We start from the raw sequence: 18157 nt of genomic DNA, 5'->3' as shown, positions 1-18157 counted from the left end.
ATGCTTTTTCAAATGAAAATGTATTAGTGTGGACATAGCCTAAATAATTTTTATTAATAGTATTATTGTTATTACTTTGAATATTATACTTTTCTATACAATAGTAAAAAAAATTTTCCTGTCGGAATTTCTTCAATTTTACGCATCCAGTTAAACATAGCTCTTATTTTGGCAGAACTTTTTATTTTGACTGACTGTACAGCGCGTTGACTGCATATTATTTATTAAATGACGTATTTCTACTGTATAATGATCACACTTGGCCATATCAAAATTTTAATTTGAGGGCCCTGGGTAGCTCAGTGAGTAAAGACGCTGACTACCACCCTTGGAGTCGCAAGTTTGAATCCAGGGCGTGCTGAGTGACTCCAGCCGGGTCTCATAAACAACCAAATTGGTCAATTTTAATGTGGTTCTCGCTCTTGGTGGGCCACGTGGTGAGTTGTGCGTGGATGCCGCAGAGAATAACGTGAAGCCTCCGCGGTAACGCGCTCAACAAGCCAAGTGATAAGATGCGTGTATTGACGGTCTCAGATGCAGAGGCAACTGAGATTCGTCCTCCGCCACCCGGATTGAGGTGAGCCACTACACCACCGCGAGGACTTGGAGCGCATTGGGAATTGGGCATTCCAAATCGTCATTGATTTCATCTAAAAAATGTCACATCCCGTAAAATATTCCACTCTGGTATGGTACAGAAATTAGTAACAAGATGATATTGTACCGTTTTAAATTTTGGTGTCACAATATTTCATTAGTATACCACGCAACCCTATAATGTACCAAGTTAGAAAGTTTCCTGTATATTAATATTAAAGAACTTCAAGGCCAAAAGACTGCAAATAATAGACATTATTCACGCTAGCGCCATCTTTTAATTTTAATGGGAATGACAACATGGCTGTGAGGGATAGACCTACAGTCTCTTCAATGGACTATACTGCAGTTTAAAGTGGTTTTTAGATCATTACGCTGATAAAACATTGATAAAATATCTGTCCAGGAGCATTCAGTATACAAAGAACTCCAGACAACATGAGTTGTATAAAATCAGATGTGATGTAGGAGCTTTATACAGCTTTATACCGTTCGTGCCATTGAAGAGACTGCAAGTCTATCCCTCACAGCCTCATTGTCATTCCCTTTAAAAATCAAAGATGTAGCTAGCGTGAATAAGGTCTGCTGCTATATATTTAACAGCTATAATAATCAACAACCATACTGATGTAGACTAAACTTTAAATGTAAAAGATCGATCTTGGCATTTTCAAGAATCAATACTGGGATCGTCTAAATGAAAACGTGATTAGTTGGAAAATCAATATTTTTAACCAGCCGTTGTCGATTTCCTTAAAGTGTCAACTCTGTGGCTCTGTTTCGCTATCAAAACATTGTTCTGTTTGTTTGAGCATCCCATCCAGATCGACGTAGCAACATTGACTCAACCAATGACGTGAGTTTGGTGTGGGACTATCTGGTTGTGTAACCAATTAAAATATGGCGGCGTGTTCGGAAAACCTTGATTATTTTTGCAGTTCTTTCTAGTGTCGCTAGTGGTGCAAAACATACACACTTCACCTTTTTTAGTACAACAGACTGTTTTAATAAGGTTTTCTTTTATTTATTTATTTTTTGGTAATTTAGGAAGATCTGTCTTCACTGTAAGTGCCCTCGTGAGGAGCATGTTGTGGCAGCCATGCCTCTAGAGATGGAGAAGACAGTGACCAAGCTGATGTACGACTTCCAGAGGAACTCGACATCTGACGATGACTCGGGCTGTGCTCTGGAAGAGTATGCCTGGGTGCCACCTGGACTCAAACCTGAGCAGGTAATACATATTCACTGCTATATGCTCAAATCAGACCCATGATTCATTGGATTAGATGGATGTATGGAAAGATCCTAAAACCAGCAGCCAGTCCAGCCTGACTATGCTGGAAAACTAGTGAAAAATCTTAAAGGAAAAGTTCCCCCAAAAATGAAAATTCTCTCAAAATACTCACCCTCATGCCATCCCAGATGTGTATGACTTTCTTTCTTATGCAGAACACAAACACAGATTTTTAGAAGACTATTTTAGCTCTGTTGGTCCTCACAATGCAAGTGAATGGTGACCAAAAATTTAAATCCATATGACTCGTGGTTAAATCTATATCTTCAGAAGCTATATGTTACCTGTGGGTGAGAAACGGATCAATATTTAATTTTATATTTTTCTCACACCTATCATATCACTTATAATGATTAACCACTGGAGTCTTATGGATTTTTATGCTGCCTTTATGTGCTTTATTGAGCTTCAAAATGTTGGTACCCATTCACTTGATTTGTGAGGACCAAACCACATCTGGGATAGCGTGAACTATCCCTTTAAGCTGGTTCAATGTGTTGTGTGTGTGTGTGTGTGTGTGTGTGTGTGTGTTTTAGATATTCTATGTTATAAGAAGCATTGAGGCTTTCTGCATGAAATTTAAACAAGGTTTCAAATGTTCTGAATTCAAAAACTCTTAAGAATGTGTCTTTATGATGCCTCATTCCTGCTGTAACTATTTTTGTTACTATAGCAATGCTTGGCTTCAGAGGGTTTATGTATCAGGTTTATAAGGCACTGGTGTGTATAGAGCTCTTTATGGGCCAGTGAAATCATTTATAGATGTGAGTTTCATTTTCTTGATGAACTGAAAGTCACTATAGCAAAACGGGTCAATAAGCAATAAACCCCCTCCACCATCTGCATTGGCTGTTGGCCATATTGGGTCTCTGGAGCTCATGCAATGTGTGTGATCAGTTACTCTTTATTAATTCACATTTAACTACCCAAATTAGACTAAAACATATCTAGGAAAGATGACAAAATGTATGACTTTGGACTGAGCCTATTTATCATCACTTGTTTAATATAAATAAATACAGTATAGACCTTGCCATGATAGAAACGATGGTAGCCTATATATTGTAGAATTGTATCTCAGATATTTCACATTATACTGATCAATTATTCTCCAGACTACTTTCCAAAAGTCCTCAGTTTGTAGACGCTCTGGTTAAGTCAATATGAACACATTTTTGCAGTGTTTAGGCAGATGGATGGGAGGAAGTTGCTGGGATACAAGAACTGTGTCCATGCATGTTATTAGCAATCCATTAATTATCCTCTCTCTGTGCTTTGAAAGCTGGTGTCTGCAGTTTCACCCAGAGACAGTGATTACCTCAAGCCATGACAAATTAGCTTTGCTTACACATAGTGGAAATTTGGGTATTCGCATTCATAATATGAAAAGATATCTGCACTGATCAACATTTCAGTCTTGAAGACACCAACCTTGTTTGAATTTCTTTGACACTCACATGCTCTCCCAAAAACTCACATGTGTAGAATTAGTTGAGTGATCCAATTAGTCTGCTTTAGAAATCTGATGCCATGTCATTTTGAGTCATCTTAGTAACTGTATTTGCCACAATACAATCTTTTTTTCCCCCTTTAATAAATTGATGTTTTACCAGCTGAGAAAGAGGAGCACATGTATTGTTTATTGGTGGAAAGTCAGATGCATTGAGAGACCATAATAAGGTTTGTATTCATGGCTAAATTCGCAACAGCATACTAACATACTACTCTTTATGTACTATTCATGTTGTATCTACTGTATATACTGCAGAAATATTAATAGTATGGTAGTGTACTATTCCAAACAGAGCATTTGGGATGTATTTTTTTTTTATGTGTATCCTCCCTACACACAAAATACAATTACATTGTGATGAAAGAATTACAAGTAGCCACAGTTTGAATGAGTGTGTGATACAGTGTACTGCTTGTGGTTATAAACTCAGCAAAAAAAGAAATATCCTCTGAAACTGCTTTCATTTTCAGCAAACTTAACGTGTAAATATTTGTATGAACATAAAAAGATTTAACAACTAAGACATAAACTGAACAAGTTTCTCAGACATGTGACTAACAGAAATTGAATAATGTGTCCATGAACAAAGTGGGGGTCAAAATCAAAAGTAACAGTCAGTATCTGGTGTGGCCACCTAATGCAGCGCATCTCCTCCTCATGGACTGCACCAGATTTGCCCGTTCTTGCTGTGAGATGTTACCCCACTCTTCCACCAAGGCACTTGCAAGTTCCCGGACATTTCTGGGCGGAATGGCCCTAGCCCTCACCCTCTGATCCAACAGGTCCCAGGCATGCTCAATGGGATTGAGATCCGGGCTCTTCGCCGGCCATGGCAGAACACTGGCATTCCTGTCTTGCAGGAAATCATGCACAGAATGAGCAGTGTGGCTGGTGGCATTGTCATACTGGAGGGTCATGTCAGGATGAGCCTGCAGGATGGGTACCACATGAGGGAGGAGGATGTCTTCCTTGTAACGCACAGCGTTGAGATTGCCTGCAATGACAACAAGCTCAGTCCGATGATGCTGTGACACCGCCCCAGACCATGACGGACCCTCCACCTCCTAATCGATCCCGCTCTAGTGTACAGGCCTCTGTGTAATGCTTATTCCTTCAACGATAAACGCGAGTCCGACCATCACCCCTGGGCAGTTGATGTTGCCATCCTGTACCTGTCCCGCAGGTGTGATATTCGGATGTACCGATCCTGTGCAGGTGTTGTTACACGTAGTCTGCCACTGCGAGGACGATCAGCTGTCCTTCCTGTCTCCCTGTAGCGCTGTCTTAGGTGTCTCACAATACGGACATTGCAATTTATTGCCCTGGCCACATCTGCAGTCCTCATGCCTCCATGCAGCATGCCTAAAGCACGTTCACGCAGATGAGCAGGGACACTGGGCATCTTTCTTTTGGTGTTTTTCAGAGTCAGTAGAAAGGTCTCTTTAGTGTCCTAAGTTTTTATAACTGTGACCTTAAGTGCCTACCGTCTGTAAGCTGTTAGTGTCTTAATGACCGTTCCACAGGTGCATGTTCATTAATTGTTTATGGTTCATTGAACAAGCATGGAAAACATTGTTTAAACCCTTTACAATAAAGATCTGTAAAGTTATTTGGATTTTTACAAAATTATTTTAAAATACAGTGTCCTGAAAAAGGGATGTTTTTTTTTTTTTTTTGCTGTTTATATTTAGTTAAATTAAAACTTCATTATTGTTCAAAAGTTTTTATTTTCTTTTTTCATCAATGTGTTATGGTGCTCTGTGGATTTACTGTGTCATATACTAGGTTTCCTTTCTCTAAAACATTACCTTTTGATTTATTCAGTGGAAAATGGCTTTTTGGACTCTGGTTATTTTGCCCCAAATAAAGAGCTCTTGCATTTTCCTCACCCTCTCTCTGTTTGACACAAAATGCAGTTGCCAGATCCCTTGACACCGGGCGGTTTGCCAGATCCCTTCCTGCTGATTATAGTTATTTCCACAAGCTGTTGTGTTGTGAGCTCTGTGCAAATGCTTTGGGCTTCAGGTCCATGTCCTTCTGATCACTGCATCACAGCAGTTTGTGCTGGCCCCGAGAGTGTGTTATTGAGGAGAGAGTGTTGTTATTGGATATCTGCACTGTAATTTACCATGACCAGACCACAGTTGGTGTTTCGTGAAATTTTCAGCTATCCCTCAAGAACCTCTGTGCTGGTCCTTCACAAACCCCTCACTAACACTGTACTGGCCAACACAAGCAACGGAAGAGCCATCAGCTCATATTTAAAGACACAGCTTCTTATTAGGGGGATACATTTAACGGCGGACATGGATAGAGGTTCTGGAAAGTCTCCCATACCTCACTGAAGAAGCGCCTCAAGTACTTCCCAGCACTCGTGAAAACAAGGGCTGGTGAATTAAAGCATTAATTCAGTAAAAACAACGCGTTAATCATGTCCCCGGTCCATAATATTGAATTTCCCTAGCATCGGAGCAATTCAAGCTTGAAGTACAACCTTTGTTCAGCAGGGGGCAATAAGCGAAACTCAAGCTGTGTAGGCATTGCACAGCTGTACAGAGAACAAGCCACACTCAGGTTTGATTAACATCAGCGGAGTAGAAGTTGAGGATGCATTGTTGGATAGAGCGCAATTCCGAACTGATCTCACAGTGAAATTGGAAACAGTAGGTTGACTTTTCTTTGGCTGAAATCGGTCTGTGCTTACTGAAATTCAAAACACTGCCCCCAGTGGCTAAAGTAGTAAGTGTGTAGGGCGTATGGGCATGTGTGAGCTCCATTTTTCAGTGTAATGTCCAAGGGGGGGGCGGGCCGGGCGCCAACAAAAGAGAGCTGTGAAGCAAGTAATTTTCAGCTGTACAGGCTGTAATACTGTGAAGAGGAATGCATATTTAAAAACTGTACCCCCCAACCCAAATCCCAAAACTAAAGCTAACAATCAGTGGAGAAAAAAATGTAACATGCAACTTCTGAATCATGCAAATCTCTGATTATGCGAACGCGATTACTTCATGGTTTCAATGCATGTTCCGAAAACCCAGGTCTCCCACACTTCTGACGCAATGCACTTCCAGTTGTGCAACTGTGGAAGTTAAACAATGCAAAAATGTGTGATAAGAGATGGCATTTTTTTGGTGAGTCTGCATAATGTGGCCAATTCTAGGGTACCGGAACTCTCGGAAACATGCTGACTTGCCATATGATCATGTTGATTATGAATGCAGGGATCTCGAGACGTGTATTTCAAAATTTCAAACTACGTTTAACGACACAACGACCTAAAAACGCTGTGTTTATGACGTGATGCTACCTAAGTGAGATGCTCTAAAAGTGTCCGTCTGACGCATGTGTACATTGCCGCATCTTTAGAAAAGCCCTTATAATAAATCTGATAGACAGATTGACAAATTCAGTGAAAATGTAAATCCAGTTCACCCTTTTAAGAGCCATCTACAATAATATAATGAAATGCAATTTATGTTCTGTGCAAAATTAATGATACTATAATAAATTACTTTTGAATGACCATCAGTAGAGAGATGATTTCTCACACAATGATGTAGTTGTGGCTTCTACTGGCAGAGGCTAATTGCTAATGTCAGTCAGCCAAACCCTGTGCAGAAATTACACAATTCACCTTTAAAGTGAACAATGCTGCTTTCATGGATTTTTTTTTCATTAGCTGTAACAGTTCGTGTCTCAGCTACTCATCACTGTTTTGTAGCATATCCATTTATTCCTTACTGTTTATATGGTATGGAGACAGAGGCAGATGGGTCCCCCGTATTTCAGATTAAGCCATTATCACATCAAATCTGTGTAATAGGTTAGGATAAGTGGTCTGAGGCTGCAGGACCTTATTATGACTCTTGCTAAGCTGGTGTGATTGCTTCCTAAATACTTAAGCCACTATTTCGCCAAAATACAATTATAGTATGATCATAGTTTAGTTTAGATTAATTTTTTTTTTCATAATTTCCCCAATTATGAAATGAAAGGTGTGTTGTAATAAAATGTTATAATGTTGATTAGACAACTATGATAATGTCTTAATTCATTTAACTTAAAGCATTTTTTAAACCTCATATGGTTAATTAAGTTGGAGTGAGCTCTGGACATACATCACATTATCTTGAAATAAAGGATCCCCAATATAAGCACGTCAGTAGGGTTTGGAAGGGCAGATTCCATTGGTCATCCATAAATCACCCTGACTGTTATAGCTGTGTGTGTATGTGAAAGGCAAGGACATTGGGAGAAATGGGGGGAAGGGTTTAGCAACAACAGGGTTATAGAAATTCCACCTCGTGTTTGTGACATTGTCACCCAAGTGCCAAAATCAGTCTAGTGTTTGGTTAATCAACAAACCTTTTGAACACAAGTCATCTTAGGTCCCCCCCAAAAACCTCCTCTTACAAACCTGGTGTTTTTGAAAGCTCAGCTGTGGTAGCATGAATCATGTCGACGCTTTGAAAAATCTCTTTCTGTAAAAATATCACTCTTCATTGGACGCTCTAAATATGTCATTTTGGGTCCCGCCTGGACACTGGGCTTCACTAGAAGTCATGAGAGCATGACTCCTATGAGAGCTTCATGAGTACTACTTGTATTGGAAAATGTATCTTGATTGTTTACTGGACATTGGGCCTTTTCAATCAGTGTATTTTTGTCCCACCTGGAAGCCTGGCTTCACTATCTGATGATTGGACGAGCTCTCAAATTAGCAGGACTTTTCAACAAAAGCTAGTTATTGAAACTGTAATATGTGATCTGTGTTTGAAATGTAAAAACAATGCCATACTCTGAGTACTCAGAGATGGAGAAGCAGTTAAAATCTGTTGTAATAGTGTTAGTTTAATAATTTAGTTCGGCTTTCACAATCTTGTTTCTTTCTTATCGCCATTTGTAAATATTGTACATATAGTAATTTAACTTTTTAGTAGTAGTTTGAAAAGCCTTTTTTAAGAGAAGCACCAAAATAAAAAAATGAGTATTCTTTTGCTATTGTCAAGGGACATCTTTGCTTAACCTCTATTGAGAAGCACCACCCAACACTACTGTATATGTATGTATATTCATATATGTAATGCTCTCCAATGTCATTCCAGGTTCATCAGTATTACAGTTCTTTGCCGGAGGAGAAGGTACCATACGTGAACAGTCCTGGGGAGAAACATCGCATCAAACAGCTTCTGCATCAGCTGCCCCCACATGACAACGAAGTAAGATCTCCATGGGGTCTTTGCATGATAAGGTCAACAGTCAAGGAATGCATGTGCATTTGTGCAAGCCATCATAGACCCCGGTTACACCTGATATTAAGATGCGTCTTGGGTGATCTGATCCCATGTGGTCAGGCTTGTTGACATCAGACACACTGTAGAAGATCCTTGAAGTTCTCGTGTATCCGCTTTTTCAAATGTTCAGATCGGACGGTTATTTCCTTTTAAAGCCCCTCTTAACTTCGACAGTTTAAACTCTTGTTTTTGCACAGCAGTTGATTGACAGGCGAGAGGTGGAGCTTCAATGCTGTCCAGGATGCATTCAGGACAGATTAGTGTTTACACCTCAAATTCATTGTGGTCATATGCGTTTTTGACCACATTCATATGTAGTTTTGGTGATCCGGTCACAAAACGTTTTAGCCCCTTTTTAGACCTGTATTTAGCGCTGACCACATGTGATCGGATCACCTGAAATGCATCTTAAAACCTGGTGTAAACTGGGTCTTGCAGGCATATAAACATGTTTGAGACACCACTTACCTGAGCTCTTGTTTTGCAGGTGCGATACTGTAACGGCTTGGATGATGAGGAAAAGAGAGAGCTGAAGCACTTCAGTAACCAGAGAAAGAGAGAGAATCTGGGCCGTGGTAATGTCAGGCCCTTCCCTGTGACTATGACCGGAGCAATATGTGAACAGGTGTGTGTGCAATTGTTCATATTTGTGTGTGGATGGGCTTAAGTGAAATTGATCTGAATGGTGGTTTGTTTCTGTTTTTGCTTGAAATATGAATGTGAAAATGTACGTAAAATATTGATTCTTGGCTATAGAATATTGATATGGTACTGTGATGTTAAATATTGCGATATGTTGGAATCTATTTTTCGCTCAACCTCTTGTGTGATTTAAGGCTTTCTTTAGAGTTGTGTGTGTGTGTGTGTGTGTGTGTGTGTTTTAACCCACCTGGGATGTCGTGTAAGTGCCAGTAAGTGAATTAGAGCTGAGTCTAAGCTGGATATGCATGTGTGTGACCACCTGCCTTGCTGCTTTCTCCTTCTGTTAGCTCTCAGGAACAGATGTCACACTGTCACAGTTTTATTTTTTTTTTAGCATGTTTTACATTTATCCCCAGCTTTGCCACAGTTAAAGATATAAATTTCACATTTAGCCTCCAGTGCTGTCTAAAGGAAGCAGTATTTTCAATAAATGTGGGCCTTGAAGGTAACTGACAAAAATGTGTGTGTGGGGGTGGGGTGGGTAGGTGCACACATCTGTCTATCCCATTAAAAATTTGCTCACACTACAAATGGTGTAAGATACTGGAAAATAAAGAAAGGGATTTTTAATGAAGTTCCAACACTGCGATCAGTTAATGTCAGCTAAGCATTTTGTTCTCATAGAAAGATATGATATAGTGGCCACTGATTGTCCATTTTAAAGGGGCAGTTCACCCAAAAAAAAAGAGTTCTCTCATCATTTACTCACCCTGATTCTGTCTCAAACACGTATTTTTTCTTCTGCAGAACACAAAGATATTTTGAAGGATGTATGATGTGTTTTTGTCCATACAATGTTAGTCAATGGGGTCCAACACTTTCAAGCTCAAAAAAGCACATGCAGGCAGCATAAAAGTAATCCATACGACTCGAGTTTGCTTTTAATCCATATCTTCTGAAGTGATACAATTGCTTTGAGTGAGAAACAGACCTAAATTGAAGTCCTTACTAAGGGTGAGTAGAAGATGAGAATAATCATTTTTGGGTTAGACTATCACTTTAAAAAAACAAGCTCCGAGAGGCCTTGTGTTACAGTGATTTTTTTTTCCATGGATAAGGGGTGTTCTTAGGCATGTTGCAAAGTGGAATCCCCCTTACTTGTGGGAAATCACTGTAACGCACAGAATCGAGCAGCTTATTGCTTTTATTAAACGGTGGTAACAGCACTATAAGACACCATTGTTTAATAAAGAGTTAAATTTAATATAAATAATGATCAGAATAAAGCATTCTTCCAACATGTAATATGGTACATTATCTTAGCAGTATTAGATATAAAATAGATATATACACTATATGACCTATGTATACAGATCAGCCACAACATTAAAACCACCTGCCTAATATTGTGTAGGTCCCCCTCGTGCCACCAAAACAGCGCCAACCCGTATCTCAGAATAGCATTCTGAGATGCTATTCTTCTCACCACAGTTGTACAGAGTGTGGCATGATTGTTGGTGCCAGATGGGCTGGTTTGAGTATTTCTGTAACTGCTGATCTCCTGGGATTTTCACACACAACAGTCTCTAGAATGTACTCCGAATGGTGCCAAAAACATCTAGTGAGCGGAAGTTCTGTGGACGGGAATGCCTTGTTGATGAGAGAGGTCAACAGAGAGTGGTCAGACTGGTTCGAACTGATAGTCTACGGTAACTCAGAAAATCGTTCTGTACAATTGTGGTGAGAAGAACATCATCTCAGAATGCTATTCTGAGATGTTGGTTAGCGCTGTTTTGGCAGCACGAGGGGGACCTACACAATATTAGGCAGGTGGTTTTAATGTTGTGGCTGATTGGTGTATGCCACTGAGACTTGGTGCTTATACTGCACTCTCTTTAACTCTTACTTACCCATTAATACTCTCCATCTGTTTCACTTTTTGTTTAATTTTTAGTGTGGAGGACAGATAAATGGTGGTGACATTGCTGTCTTTGCATCACGAGCGGGTCATGGGGTGTGCTGGCACCCACAGTGCTTTGTGTGCAGCATGTGTGATGAGCTGCTGGTGGATCTTATCTACTTCTACCAGGATGGGAAGATCTTCTGTGGCCGCCACCACGCCGGGAGACTCAAACCGCGTTGTTCTGCCTGTGATGAGGTTAGACACTGTCACCCTGCTGTTAAAGGACATAAACCTCTTAGCATAAGTAAATACTCTTATTGGTATGCATTATCACCCAATTTAATATAAAGACAAAAAAAAAAAAAGACTTATCACAGTTTGAAAACAGTAGAACAGTTTAATAACCAAAGTTACCAAACCTCAGTGTTAACTAGTAAAGCCTCGTACACACATGCAGCGACTTCCAGCAACAAAGCGACACAATCCCATTCATTTTCAATGAGAGCTGGCGACTTCTGGCAACACGAGCGACAGCGACCTCTGGCGACTAGATGTGGGCATGGTGAGCGACATGACAAAGTTGAGAAATATTTAACTTCATGCAAATGAGGAGCGACTTTCGGGAGCACAACAATAGGAGCGAAGACAGTGTTCACTAGAGCTCACATCGCCCGTATCCTTTGTGGTAATGGAGTCGAGTGCAGCCAAGTCAGAGGAGAAAGGTTTCTGGGAGCGATTTCACTGTTCTATATGATTTGTCTGTAACCACATACATGGATATAATAATAAATTATGTGTGGAAAGGAAAATGTTGGCAGTCTTAGTGAATTTGATTCGTATAGTTATAGTTTGTTCATCTTGTTAATGATCTGATGCCATGTGCACTGCTGTAGTTCATATTAAAACACTCTCACCTGCAGAATGTTCATTTTAAGGGACAAGATAACTGTTTAGCCTATTTGTCAAATTAGAATGACATTTTTAGAAATTATTGTCAGTCTGAATGGGTTTGAGTCAGATTTTGTACAATGATAGATCACTAATCAGGTTAATGATTAAAAGCATTGAGCACTGCTGTAGTTTATGTAACAACATTCTCCACAGCAGAATGGAAATTTTTTTGTGACAAGAAAACAAATTCCTTGTCAAATTAGAATTATATCTTGGTTTTACTGGCAATATATCTTATCTGTGATCACGATTTGTAAAGATATGGCCAGACATGCAGTCCACCAATAACGTTGGAACGCCCAGGAGTGACTTCACAGTAAAGAGACTAGCGACATCAAGCGATAAAGTCACTACATGTGTGTACGGGGCTTAAGAGATAGAATGCTCTGCAAGAACACACACATTCCCTCCTCTGAACATAGTGGCACATTACTGTAATCACATTAATTTGAATTTTTTTTTTTTTTTTTTTTTTTTTTAAGATCATTTTTGCAGATGAGTGCACAGAAGCAGAGGGCAGACATTGGCACATGAAACACTTCTGCTGTTTCGAGTGTGATACGGTTCTGGGTGGCCAGCGTTACATCATGAAAGAGGGCCGTCCTTACTGTTGCACCTGCTTTGAGTCGCTGTACGCAGAATACTGTGACTCCTGTGGGGAACACATTGGTAAGAGCCCATCTATTAGAGCCGACCTGCCATTCTCAGTGTTTACGCAATCCCTGCTGAAAAAAATCCTCTTAAACCAGCCTAAACTGGTTTGCTGGTCTCCAAGCTTGGTTAGGCTGATTTTATTGGTTAGTTTTTAAGGGGTTTTGAGCATTTTTAGGCCAACCAGCTGAGCACCAGCTCTACCATCTAAAACCAGCCAAGACCAGCAAACCAGCTTAGGCTGGTTTAAGATGATTTTTTTTTTTTTTTTTTTTTATCCCTTATCCCAACAGAGCAAAACAAAAGTTTTTACCCTCATCTTTTCTCATGCAGAAATTGCACTTCTGCAACTGCCAAGGGATGACTTACCTGCTTTTTGTCTATCATTAATAATGGATATTATTCACATATTAAGCAATAATACAAAGTATAGCTCAAGAGCTGCAATACGGGTTTAAAGAATTTAGCCTTAGAACTCTGGCTTTCACATTGAGCCGAGTTTTGGCAGCTTGTTTCATAGAAATACAAATCTGGAATTACTTTCCACACAGGACCACAGAAAGTAATTTTGTAAAACTGATTATAAACAGGAACCATTAGTGAAGGTTTTGAAAACAGATGTTGTCCATTAGGGCCTTTTTAAAAGAGCTGTGATTCAAATATAATGTATTTCTGCAGTATGCGGCATGCTGTATAATCAGTTTTCTGTAAACAAGTCTACACCTCATGGGAAGGAGGCAATTTTTCTCTATCTTTTTTCCGTTTATGTTCACTTGCATTAATCCGGCTATAAAGGTAAAGTAGCTCATGGAAAATTATTGTAATTTACAAAGGCCTTCACCATTGTGTAAAGTATCCATTTGTGTGGATTGTAAACTTATGTAACTACAATATGTATTTGAACTTTTCACAGAATACAAAAGTGTTTAGTGCAATGCAATCTTTTTATGCCATGCCTAAAAGATTACCCTCTTGTACATTTGCTGTAATGCAGTGTGGTTTATGAATGCAGCATTTTTCCCTGTGTCATATGTACATGTGACCTGTGTGTAATGCAAGTCCTCTGATTTTTTTAATTCCCTTTATTCCAGGGATTGACCAAGGCCAGATGACATATGACGGCCAACACTGGCATGCCACCGAAGCCTGTTTTAGCTGTGCCCGCTGTAAGAAGTCCCTGCTTGGCTGCCCATTTCTACCCAAGCAGGGTCAGATCTTCTGCTCTCGGGCGTGTAGCATTGGCGATGACCAAAATGGCTCAGATTCCTCGGATTCTGCTTTCCAGAGTGCTCGTTCCCGCGGGGCCCGGCGCAGCAGCTCCAAATCCAACAAGAGCACCAATAACAGTGGTAGTGGAGAAGGGAGCCAAGGGAGGAATGGTTCTGCAGGGCATTATTCTGCTGACGTTGACCCACTTTCTCTTCAAATGGATTTGCTTAGTCTTTCCAGTCAAACGCCCAGTCTGACCCGCGAACCTCCATCCTGGAAGACGCAGACAGAAATGTATGGGTATAAGGGTCGTAATGAACTCTCTTCGAACCCTCTTCATATGCTCAGTCAATGCAACATCCGACCTTCTTGTCCCTCAATTCCATCTCCTGGTCACCCAGCAGATCCCTGGCCTAAAGAACCTGTGACCTCCAAGAGACCCCCCATTTCTTCTCTGAAAGGACAGTCTTTGAATGAGAACTGGTTTCAACAAGGACCAGAGGACTATTTCTCACCCAAACTGAGGTCACAGACTAGCTTTAAAGAGGTTCCACAGAACAGCTTCATGGATAAACGTTCCATAAGCTTGCATGTATTCCAGAGGGAGAAAGAGATGGAAGTTGGGCCACAGATGGGCCGCAGCAGGAACCCCATCAGTGCACTTAGCTTTAGCGAGCAGCTCACACCACTTGAGCAAACTCCACATGGCTCTATGGAGTCGCTGGCTCTGTCTAATGCTACAGGTACCTTGCACTAGACTGATATATTGGCCAAGTCGAATAATCGGGCGATATTTAGCCATTTTTTTATTATCGGCATTGGACGATGACCATGTTCGCTTGGCTGATTAACAGAAGTGTTATCGTTCCCTTGTGTCAGTTCCAAAATATACCAATAGATTTGTCAATGGATAGTCAACACTTTTTATATTCTTCTTTTCAATTTTTTGCAAATTTGAGTAAATATTGAAGAAAATAATTTTGTTTCACTTTAGAAATTTTGTGTACATCAGATTTGTTTTTGTTAAATTGTATTATCGGCATTTCAGCTATATCGGCTTTTGGCCATCCTGCTCTTTAGATATTGGTAATGGCATTGTAAAAATCAATATTGGTCGACCACTAAACTAAATTTTGTATCAACTGGATTGAACAGTGAAACTGTTAAAGCCCCATTAAATCAAAAGTTTTGTGCCTTTTAGTCCAGGTATTTTAGTGTTAAGACCATCTATATGCTAGTGCACTCCTAAAAGTTGACAAAACAAACCTTTAGTATATAAACACATTTAAAATTTTGCAGACCAAATATTGATGACTTGACATGCTCTACAAATTTTCATCCTTTCTGGAATTTTTGGAGAGCTCCTTTCTCCAATACCACCTGCCTCTGACTAGCAACAGCAAGTAGCAAATCATGGTTTGTGGCTCTGACGTAAACGAATGGCTATTGGCTATTTAAAAAAACAAGGGGATGAACCCTTCAATATATCCCACCCAGTTTCAATAAGAAATACTTCTAGGCAGCAAAAAAAAAATGTGCTCAACAAGCGATTTTTACTGTTTTACAGTGCTGCTGTTAGTCCAGCGTTTTTATATATTGTTACACTTAGTTTATGGTCTGGTAATGATGTTATAGAACTTAACAGCTAACTTGCATTTGTTTCTTGTCTGCAGGCACCTCTGCAGATGGTGGCAGTAAGCGGCAAGAACACTTGTCTCGCTTCTCAATGCCAGATTTGAGCAAAGATTCTGGCATGAATGTGTCTGAAAAGAGTAACATGGGCACACTCAACTCTTCAGTACAGTTCCACAGCTCAGAATCACTCCGCAGCCTGAACTCCGCACAGCCCTACCTGGAGCTCGAAGCCCCAGTGCAAGTCAAATTCCCTGGGCAATACACCCGTGAACCTCCTGGAATTAATGCTTTGCCACCTGGATTTGCCTATCAGCAGGAAGATCGAGCAAGTTTGGTGAGCAATGCCAACAACGCCCGTCTACCACCCATGAGCGAACGGACATGCCGCCGCAGCATCGACCAGGAAGAGCCACGCCAACGACACCATCACCGCTCTCGCCGTTCCAGACGTTCACGTTCAGAAAACGCACTTAATCTTGCTGCGGAGCGCCACCCAGCCCCAAAGCGTTCTCAGCTTCATGTTCGTGAGGATTACGACCAGTTTCCTCCTCGTGGACCACGTGATCTGCACAGTAGTGGAAGCGGCAGGTTGAGGCAGCAGCCATTTAGACCTTGCCCTCGAACAACCTCTGACTTGACGCTTCAAAACCCTGCACCGCACAGACACCAAAGCCTCTATTCGTGGGACCAGTACGATTATGATGACGACTGGTGCTCAACATGTTCCTCATCATCTGAGTCAGAGGATGAAGGGTATTTTCTGGGTGAGCCCATTCCCAGACCGGTCCAGCTGAGGTATATGACCAGTGAAGAGTTACTACGCAAATATAACAATTCAGGACTAGGCGCATCCAGTCAGTTGGGGAGCCGTGGACAATTACACAAACGCAAACGTAGGAAAAGCAAAAACTGCATTATCTCCTAAAAGTTATGCCTGCTGCATCCTGCACAATCTTGCACAACAAGATTTCATCCGTCCCTAGACCTAAGTCAGGGTAGGTGTCATCTTTAATTTGACGCAAATCTTGTTTTCATTCGCGTCAAAGTAAAGGTGCACTCAGTATGTATTTTGCTGATTTATAAACTTAGTATTTATAGTATTATAATAGTATTTTTTAAAACGTTTAGTACATTCACATGATATGAAGGCTCGTCATATGAGAGAAAAAGCTGCTTTATTCTACATATGGTGCTGGGCACACATTCATGAGTGCCACCATGTTGAGATCATGTGACTAGCTGAATGGTACGCACTATTTTTTCAGTAATCCCCTGTAATCGGTTGCTTTCACTCGTAGAATATATTAATCATTGCTGACAGTGAATAGTGCATTTATACAATGGCATTGGTAACTGAAAATGTCTGTATTTGCATGATGCTGCATCTACGCCACTAGGTTACAGCGCAACATGAACATTTTAACTGAGTGCACAGTTAAATGTGCCATTTACCCTGACTAAGGTCCTTTGCAAATAACTGTTAAAAAAGGCTTATCAGTTAATAATACGCAGTTATTTAATTTTTAACCATATGATATTTCTAAATTATTCTGGATGTTACATTTTTTTGGACTTCACCTTCATTCTGCAGCACTGTTGCCACGATTGTTACAGCTAATGTGCAATTTGTTATGTGAAGCATTCAGGCACAGTGCCTTTTTTTTTCCTGAAAAGTTTAGAGAAATGTTGCTTTGGGCTGAAAATCCCATTTTAGTCAGCAGTGAAATGTATATACACATTTGAATGAAGAAAATTCACTAAGTTAAGGATGTAATGTAAATTAGTTGTAAATTATGTACCACATATTTTTATATTTTGTATCAATAGAATCATTTATGTACTAAGCATTATGTAGAGAAAATAGTTAAGGCATGCACATTAATTTGCTGATTTTTGTCCTGTATTGGAAATTAAAAAGTATTTCTGTGAGATTTGATTGACGGCTCTTGGTTCCTCCTCATCAGAGCGTTCTGTGTTCTCCGTCTTGGATAAATCACAAACACGCTCACCATCTGCTCAATGCATAAATGCAAAAGACCACAGCGCAATGAAGGATCCAGATGTCTGGCCTCAGTTTTACTGATACACCTCATTGCTAATTACAGTGCTTATGGAAATTCAGTGTTTTAATTTTGAACTACCATCTTCAGATGTTTAGAAGCTCATCAGAATTTACACGTTAAGATTCCCAACCATTATGCTGTCAAAAATGCTAGTTTAAAGGAATAGACTAAATTAAAATTTGGTCATTTAGTGGTCCTCACGTTATTCAAAGCCCATATAAAAAAACCTTTATTTCTTGAAACTGTAAAGGAGATCTTTTTCATTTTTATAAATCTAATTTGCATTTGTGTACATTCAAATGCTGTATATGATTTCAAGACACATCAGACCAGGTTTGACTTAAGAGATGGTCACTATATGCTTGCTTTAATTGTATGAAAAGAACAGTATGAACATTCTGCAAA

At 40.1% G+C, this 18157-nt stretch overlaps 1 protein-coding gene across 4 annotated transcripts in view; it reads left to right on the top strand.

Annotated features, from left to right (window-relative positions):
- The window catches only part of LOC127427701 (prickle-like protein 2), a 69357-nt gene extending 51732 nt beyond the window's left edge, over positions 1 to 17625 (top strand). For 3 of the 4 annotated variants that reach the window (XM_051675451.1, XM_051675452.1, XM_051675450.1), the window contains exons 2-8: positions 1645 to 1828; positions 8510 to 8623; positions 9186 to 9323; positions 11295 to 11498; positions 12677 to 12863; positions 13937 to 14797; positions 15728 to 17625. In XM_051675451.1, the coding sequence (XP_051531411.1) occupies positions 1697 to 1828; positions 8510 to 8623; positions 9186 to 9323; positions 11295 to 11498; positions 12677 to 12863; positions 13937 to 14797; positions 15728 to 16614 (2523 nt within the window). In that variant the 5' untranslated portion in view covers positions 1645 to 1696 and the 3' untranslated portion in view covers positions 16615 to 17625. Of the gene's footprint in view, positions 1 to 1264; positions 1454 to 1644; positions 1829 to 8509; positions 8624 to 9185; positions 9324 to 11294; positions 11499 to 12676; positions 12864 to 13936; positions 14798 to 15727 lie in introns of those variants that run through there. The other variant, XM_051675449.1, reaches the window with a different exon arrangement.
- Positions 17626 to 18157: the final 532 nt, after the last annotated feature.

Source organism: Myxocyprinus asiaticus, chromosome 37 (genome assembly GCF_019703515.2).
Source record: "Myxocyprinus asiaticus isolate MX2 ecotype Aquarium Trade chromosome 37, UBuf_Myxa_2, whole genome shotgun sequence".
Lineage (NCBI taxonomy): Eukaryota > Metazoa > Chordata > Actinopteri > Cypriniformes > Catostomidae > Myxocyprinus > Myxocyprinus asiaticus.
This window is presented reverse-complemented; position numbering and strand designations above follow the sequence as displayed.